The 8,912-nt window shown below is 34.8% G+C and overlaps 1 protein-coding gene across 1 annotated transcript; it reads right to left on the reverse strand.

Moving 5' to 3' along the window:
• Positions 1–897: 897 nt before the first annotated feature.
• On the reverse strand, positions 898–8,647 carry LOC125472892 (SH3 domain-containing protein 1). Its single transcript, XM_048574954.1, has 10 exons — positions 8,450–8,647; positions 6,877–6,990; positions 6,681–6,750; positions 6,455–6,603; positions 5,880–5,981; positions 5,603–5,797; positions 2,239–2,301; positions 2,006–2,131; positions 1,592–1,666; positions 898–1,233 (listed from the first exon to the last, which is right to left on the reverse strand). The coding sequence occupies exons 1-10, from the start codon at positions 8,507–8,509 to the stop codon at positions 1,126–1,128; spliced, it is 1,062 nt and encodes a 353-aa protein (XP_048430911.1). The 5' UTR covers positions 8,510–8,647; the 3' UTR covers positions 898–1,125.
• Between the last annotated feature and the right edge of the window lie 265 nt (positions 8,648–8,912).

Raw genomic sequence — 8,912 nt, forward strand, 5'->3', positions numbered from 1 at the left:
CTTAGAGAGTTTTTTTTGTTAAAATGGTTCCTGAGATTGTCATAACTCTTAGTTCTTGGGATTTATAATTGATAGAAGTAGGCCCTAAGATGGTCCGTTGTCAATCATTTTGGTCCTGTGAAAAATCTTAGTTAAATTAAAAAAACTACTAGTTCTAAATAAGTTGTTTTGACAAAAATACCTTCAATTTAACGGAAATTTCTCGTAGAAGAATCAAAATGACTAATGGTGGACAATACGCGGACCATTTTGATCGACTTTAAATCTTAAAGATCAAAGTGAGAAGTTATGCATTTCTTCGAGTGAACGACAGTTATGGTTTTACCATCAATAATTCTCTGCCGACCCTTTCTCGCCTGGCGGCGCCGACATGTCACAAAATCATACGTTCTTTCCCCCTCTCCAAACGTTGCAGCTGGTTTTTTATGTATAGTGCAGCGTGTTGATTTTTGATCTCCCAATAGTGCAGGAATTTGAAAATAAGATTATGATTGGATTAGAAATTGGGAAAAATATTATACTTCATATTTATGTATAATATTGAAAACTTTGATAAAGATCTCTTGGTTTTGTACGATTGGAAATTTTGTAGTCAATTTTTTGCCTGATCCACCCAACCGCCTTAAGATCTTAGATTCAGAAGATCTTACATTCAAATTTCGTAAATAACGAGTTCAAAACCAATTTATTCCTCACCTTAATGTAAATATCTTCATTTTGGGTTCAAATCTCGTACATGACAACTAAAATACCAGTGGTGTTTTCACTTGTATAAATCTAATAGAAGCTTCAGGAGAAATTCCTCTAGAAATTAACCATGTTTTGTAACATATATTTTGTACTTCTTTTCCAAAACCAAAGGATATAATTCTGGAGTGATCATACAAAAACCAAACATATCGAAGGCCAAACTTGATTGACAAAAGTACGATACATCCAGATTTAGAGCAATATTACACCAAAATTACTTGAACTACAAATATAATATTTTTCTTCACACCGTGTGTAGATGAAATGGTCGAGCATCCCGTCCAAACGGACGAACTATTATACAGAACGAAAAATTGGTATATACAGTTTATACCAAGTTTATATAGGTGTGGGGAACATGTGAATGAACTTTGCTTACATTAACTTGTCGGATGGCGCTTTCTCCTGCCTCTCTATATATGCAGATGGAAACCATCCGGCCTTGCCGTTGCTTTCTCCTTCAGACCATCCATTAGAGCCGACCTATAACATTCATATGAAGTAAAATTAAAATCGCCACCAAATGAAAAACGGAGAAGGATTACGCTTTAATTTCTTTTGTTTGAATGTGTAAGATGCAAACGAAAAAAGAAATGTTTTATACAAGGGCTTTACTGTAAGAGAACAAAATAGTTCATTCATTCCTCCTATTAAACATTCAAACAACGTTAGGAAAATGATCCCGCCTAGTTATCCAAAATTTCCTTCCTTTCCTAACTGTTATTGAAAATATAATAACTCAGAGAGAGCAGCAGTGTACACTTTGGTTGTCTGAAAAAATAAAAAGTCTACATTTATGCAGAAGCCATAGCAGAAATCAAATTCGGGGTGGTTCACCTACCTGACGAACTACAACATAATCATCAACGGACAGATTCAACTCTCCATCCGCTTGAGCCTCAAACGGGTGAATAGCCTGGAAAATGATGCAAAAAAGGATTAACACCTAGAAAAGCTCCGAATTTCAGGCTATTTTAGATTGGTTTCAGTGAGATATAAGGCTATTGTAAAATTGTAATTGGTGTCAATATGACAACGGTCAATGGCCTTTTCTATACAGATGAAAACTCATATATCGACATTTTCGCTGCTTCCTATAAAAACACTAGTTTTAGAATCCATGTTGTTTTCAGAAGTGAAGAATATGGGAACCAACTAGCTAAAAATAAATTCAGAAACTGTGATATAAATGAACGAGCGCAGCAGTTTCTTTTGGTTGTTGGGAATAGAATTTCAAGGATTTCAAAGGCCTTACTCTTGCAATGAAGAAAGTGCCATCTTGGTTAAGTTGTCCATGATCATCAGATATATTTGAAATCGTATCATGATGCACTTTCACTGATTGCGATGAGAATTCATTTGGTGGGTTCTCCAGAATCATCTGAACATTTAAAATAATACAGTATTCACAAACTTTTATGTATATAAAAAAGATAAGAAACCATCCATAATGATAAAAATATACAGAGCCAGGCACGTAGAGCAAACCTCAGAATGTAGCTTGTCTAAAATAGTAAGAGCATGTTGATGAAATGATCTCTCCGCATCAACCTGCAAAACATACTTTCATTAGAGTCAAATGCAGAAATGTAAACTCGGAAGCAAAATTCAATACGCTACCAGTTTCTAGCCAAATTTAGTATGGTAAGCTATTACAGTAATGACAAACCCACCAAGTACTACAGACACCATAACTTTACAGTTATATATTTAGATACACAATAGCAAGAGTTTCTGATCCTGGAGCTTTGAAAATTATTATTTACCCTGGAAGTGGTGAGCCCCTTTCTCATTTAATCTACTCACCCTCTCCAGCTAAAGCAAAGCATTTAAACTCCAATTAGAAGCTCTTACACTCATATGCGCATTTGTTGTAAGCACTTTCAATAGAAGCAGATTGAGATTTCTATTAAGTGCTTCCTAGAAATGCAACATGGAAGTGCTTCTTGAGAAGCACCTCTCATGACAGCAGAAAAACGTGCTTCTATGACTCATAAAGCACCTCTAACAATCTCAGTCAAACAACATCAAAAATGCATTTCAATACGCAAACGTTTTTAACGCTCCTACAAGCATTTCCCAAAGGTCCTCTGTTGACAGATGAGCCACTATTATTTCCGTTGTGCTCAATATCAAGGAATCATATATATACCAGTTCTTCAGAATTCTACATATAAAATGATGCTATGGTAGAGAAACTACATACAACATTTCATAATATCAGCAGTACAGAATGATCGAAACTTAAAATTTTATGGGGTTGAAATAGCAAAAGTGGTAAAAACTAGGAAATATTAAATGAAAAGACAGTAAGATGCAAAAACGACTTTCATTAGTTACTCAAGTGCATCAAACATTTATAAACCAAAATTCCCCAAGTGAAAGTTCTTGGTTCAGGAGGAGTCAAGGGGAATAAAATTAGGGTTTACGGTTTAATGCTTTAGGATTTCATTATTACTACTGTTTGTTTATTCGACAAGGTTATTAGCCTATATAAGTTGACCCTATTTTCACATCTCTTTTGTAGCACTAATTTCACCATGCACAAAAACATGACCCTAGATGGAAACAGGAAAAAAAACAACTTATGATCCAATCTGCTAAACCTTAATGCATTTATTTTAATAATTGTAAGGGGCTGCAGTAACAGATGCTAAACAAGAATACCATTTGTTTAAAGGAACTTGGGGTTTAAGAACAATATCACCCATAGGTCACCACCAAGAAAAGAGTAAGCATCCCACTCAAATGCATCACCAGTCCTCTTCTTCTTGTGAGGTCCTATGGTACATAAAAAGAAGGAAGTCATATGATTGAAAAAATTAGGTGATCAAAACATGGAATAGGCAATAGAAAGTTTGGATAATGAAGAAAGGCAAGTATTGCGACATAGATGGAAGGAATAACTGGTCTAGTGATCATATGAGAAGTTTATTGAAAAGAATTTGAAGTGAAAGAAGAAAGACTAATCAAATGTGGATTCACTTATTTACCAAAAACCAAAGAACGTGGCTTCACTCATAATATACTATGAGAAAAAATCAATCATGTAGGGTTGCTATGAAACGGAAAAACAGGCAGCATCACCTCCACAAGAAACTGCAGGAAACACTTATAAGTTCTAACCAGTTACTACGTCCTTCGATCATGAGAGAAACTGATAATGAGTCACTCAAAAGGATAACTACGAAGGGTTGCCCATAACTTACAACATATGCTAAACCTTTTGGGATCGTTAAAGATATATGCCTATCCCAAAATTTGTGAAACATTGACTTCCCTTATGCAGTTTGGATGACCCACCGACAGCTTGTATGAAATTAAATCCGGTGTACATCCAAAATACCAGTATACCCCTCCATCCTACAGACTAACCAATTATAAACAAAGTACACATTTCCAACAGATGATATAGACAAGCCAGAGTCATTGAGACGATCAGAAAAGATAGATGAAATCATCACTGCCTGCCATGAAGGACCTTTGCTACAAGACAGGTATACAACTTCAAATTTTATAAAATAATACAAAGAAGTATATGCGCTAAACCAGTAGTTACACAGCCCTGTCACCGGATAATCATTTAAACAAACTTTCACATTCACAAAAGCCTTCAGGAAAATCCTGAATTTATCCGCCCTTATTTGTACATTAGTATCCAATGTTAGGAATCTGTATATATTTATATATCCTATGAGTATGGTCTAAAACTCTCTACCATTGGCCCAGACTGTTTTTAAGGTTTGGACGTCCCACCAAACAACTGGCTAAGAGAGCATAACAACCCAGGGAAAAATTTCCATCATTTCGACAACTCATTGATGACTTCAAGTTATCATGTTGAGAAGTAGACTACATAAATCATACAAACATGTGTTGTGTTGAGATATGTACATATAAACTTAATATACGTGCATATATTCCTTGGTTAATTAACCGAACAATTGGATGCGTTACACTCTAGATGCCAACATTGTTCAAACACCCATTAAAACTGTTCAAATGCATGACCAATTTTTACCAAAACACGCTGTTTAGGACTTGGAATTTAGATTTTAAGTCTTGAGTGTCTATGGCTTCAAACCAATTTGTTAAAGAAAACTAAAATGCATAACTAATATCTAGTGGGCAATGATTCTGCTGTAATGCAATGATGTTGAGAGAGAGAGAGAGAGAGAGAGAGAGAGATTCTTTTAATTAAACATTGTTGTTTCTAACACCAAACAAACTTTTATTGGCCTGAAAACAGAAGTACATCTTTGTCGCCCTAAGTTGCAATTACATAAAGCTCATAAACGAGACTATAATAACAAAAGCAACACAAGACCAAAGACAAAAGAAGGAACCTATTATCAACAAAACATTGACAGCACCAACAAAATGCAATTAATGAAGATACTGTTCCTCTTTTTGTGTCATTTCCTACTATAGTGGTATAACACTACTCTTGACTGAGTGATGTAATGCTAAACTATACAATATGGAAACACAAGGAAGGTTCTTTACAATAAAGCACTAGGTTTAAGTAATTCTCCTATGCATACCCTAGAAGATCATGGCTTGTACATCCTTATTTATGTACATTTCCACATATAACACTTGTATCTTCAATCTTCCATGCATCCATGACATCCTAAAATATGAGAAGATCATGGCTTGCACATCCTCAATGCATATTAGACTAATCAAACTGAAGGAGCATTGATCACATAAAATCTTCAGGGAACAAACAGAACAGTACTACTTTAATAAGCCTTTCATATAGACAACAATCAACTTTATATCCATCAATGGCAACCAAGATATAATAGAATAGCCATGTGCAGTCCTCACAAACAATTAGTAACAATACCATAGTACGAAGCTTATGAAAAGTCATCTGTTGCTGCTGATCCTCAACCGACAACATTGCGGCAGTTGCTTCTTTCCCAAGTGCCACTGTAGAAGATTTAAGCTCTGTCAATCTTACTTCTGCATTTTGAAGCTTCACAGAACTCTCTGCAGATACCGAAGTGGATTTCAATCGACGCCTCAATACGTCAGCCACCTAATCAGAAGATAAATATTTACTTCCTATGAGAATGCATGTTCCTGAACCATTAGATACACCAATTGACATTAAGATATACCTGGGCTTCCACCTCCTGTCGCAATTTATCATAACGATGAGTCAAGTGACGAGCATCCTCCAAAGGAGCCCCTGCTATTTGTGCCCGTAAAGGTTCAGCAACCTACAAATTTTAATCCTGTGACATGATTATAAACCAAAAAGAACGGAAAAAAAACTCAAAAATTTATTATAGATTTTGGTAAAGTATAGCATTATAAAAGCTCTTTTATGATTCAATTAACAAAGGCTCTTGTCATTGTGCAAAAGGCCTTGGGATACTACCACCTTCACTAAGGTTAAGTGGGTTAGTGAGATGTGACAGTGCTACATCCTGACCTGTATCCCATATGCTTAATGCCTCCCAAACGGCAAAACAAACTCATTGCTTATATAGCTAACTGAATTCACCCCATTAAAAGAAGTCACAGATCATATTTCCCAACAAAATGGTTTATTGTTTTCAAAAACACACATATACACACACAAGTTACATGTGCATGTTGCTTTTGGTTCAAAATGTTGATTTCAATGGCCATATCTTGAGATTTCTCTTTATAAACATTTAAGAAAAAAAAATTACATTGAAGAAATTACCTGCTCACAAAGGACCTTAAGAAAAGCCTCTCTCTCATCTTCAATTGAATTATATGAAGTACCAAAGTATTCAGAACCCCTTGCTAGATGAGTGCTAGCGCTTTGATTTTCAGCTCCATATTTGCAGCAATTTTCAGCTAACTTTCTCACTAAATTATCAAGATAAAATTTTATCTACTAGACTTGTATAAGGAATCAAATGCAGCAAATTAGAGAGAGCAGTCACCTATTTCCATTTGTTTTGAGCTGGTAGAAATAAAAGCCTCAACCCCCCGAACAACACTCCGCTGAAAATGCTGGGTAACATAATTTATTGTTAGAATTAGAATTAGAATTTGGTAAGAGTAATTCAATAGTGATGTCTAATAGAATGAACCAGTAGTTAAATGATAGCCAACTTGATGACGGCATGATAAATGTACCTTCGTAGCCCTTGTAGAATTATACAAATCCTGAAGTTTTTGGTGGCACATAAGTTCCTCTTCATCAATCATAACAGCTTCATTACCTAAATTTCCCAACCGTTTCAACACAGCCTGCAACGTATTCAAAACAGCAAGTTTAAAACAATGAATTTATTTACAATTCTACATTGTCAATATAATTGAATCAATCACGGCTTCTTTCGTCTTCCACTAAGTCATCAAAGGACTAAGAAACTAGTACATAATTTTTTACTACTGAAATGGTAACTAAAGTCCTCCTGAACTAAGCAGGAACCGTAGGTTCTAGTGATAAGTTCATAAGTCCTATTTTATGTAATCTTGAGATCACTTCCCTGGGGGTTTAAATTGTGATTAATTTTTAACGCAAACCAGCAAGATACACACTATGAACGGTTCAATGGACATTGTAAATGAAGTTGGAATTGAATTCAATCACTGTCTTTGTCCATCTTACATTAAATCATCAAAGGAGTAAGAGAAAACAGTACAAATTCATTTTTCATACTGAAAGAGCAACGGTAACTAAAATCCTGAACTCAGCAGGAACTCAGGTTCTAAATTCTAATGAATTTCTATATATCCTAACTTGTTTTAAAAAGAAAAGTGTGTTTTAATATTAGAACTTGAGAAGGCATGATAACACAACATAAGGATAATCTACAGCAGAATCCAGCATGATATACGCAACATAAGGATCAATCTACAACGTGGCCCTCCCAGAGTCCTTAAGCATCATGATGAGTTTCACTGAGGAATTAATCTAAAGACAAACAAACTTTCTAAAAGCTCCAGCAGAGCAAATGATTCCTCTATCTTTTCTTTGTTCAAATTTCTTCTAAATCTTAAATCCCAATTCCCCAAAACAAAAGGTGTAAGAACAAACCCTGCTATGACCAATTTATGAAATCTGGATGGTCTATCAAGCCATGGAAAAATTGACGCCAAAGGTTGATCTCCAAACTACGGATCCTCCCAACATCTGATCCTTTCCCCATTACACAGTAACAGGGAAGTACCATACCATTGATCACCTACAAATATATATCAGGTGACACATTTCCAAATTCTTAACAAAAAACTTTTATGGACATGGATGGGCACCAATTGAAACAATTTGAATTTCCTGTAGATTAAGATTGTATCTTTTGTTCAACTTATATCAATTATGATTTACACAAAACAAAAGTATAGTATCTTATCGAAAAGATTTGCACTTTTTTGTTTGCTGAACAAAATGGGTTTTCTTTATGTAATCGAAAAGATTAGGACTTTTCGTTAACATTGGTGATATTGTCATTATATGCAGATATGTATACATATATATATGTATGTATGTAATGAATTCTGAACAAAATTATACACAAGAATCCAAAAAAAATTCCTAAAAATAACCGGTAAAGCAAACACAAACCTCCAAGTAAGAGAAAGACTGGAAAAACTTTGTATGTATGAATAAACACAAAAAATTCCAAACTTGGAATAACTTCAATCTAATCAACCATTAATAAAAAACAAGGAGAAGCACTTAATCTGGAAGGAGAAAGCAAACCAGCTGTTGCTTTGCGACTTGCTCCCTGAGCTTAGTGGCTTGCTTCCGTATGGACTCCATACAGTAAAACCCTAGCTCTAGAGCTAGATATCGATTGATCTTGGCGGTCAGAGACAAAGCTGTTAGTCTTTTACTGACGACACAGACAAGAAAGAAAACGAATCTATAAAGAAGTGTGACGGGTGTCACTGTCTGGTTTCGGGAGTCAATAAGTCACCGAATTGAACAATTTCACTTTTATTTAAGCCTTATTAAATGAAGAAGTGAACTGTAAATTTAGTCATTAAATTATTATATAAGTGAAAATTAGATTTTTGAATATTTTTTCAAAAAAAGCAATCGTTGAATTATAAAAATTTATCAATTACATCATTATTCATTTTTTCGTCAATTTAAGTCAGGCTACGTGCATATGATACATATTGGAGAGCAGATTTGTATTTTCATAGAGAATAGTGTATAG

Source organism: the organism of the source record quoted next, unplaced genomic scaffold (genome assembly GCF_019419815.1).
Source record: "Pyrus x bretschneideri cultivar Hongxiangsu unplaced genomic scaffold, Pyrus_bretschneideri_v1 Contig76, whole genome shotgun sequence".
Taxonomy (NCBI): domain Eukaryota; kingdom Viridiplantae; phylum Streptophyta; class Magnoliopsida; order Rosales; family Rosaceae; genus Pyrus; species Pyrus x bretschneideri.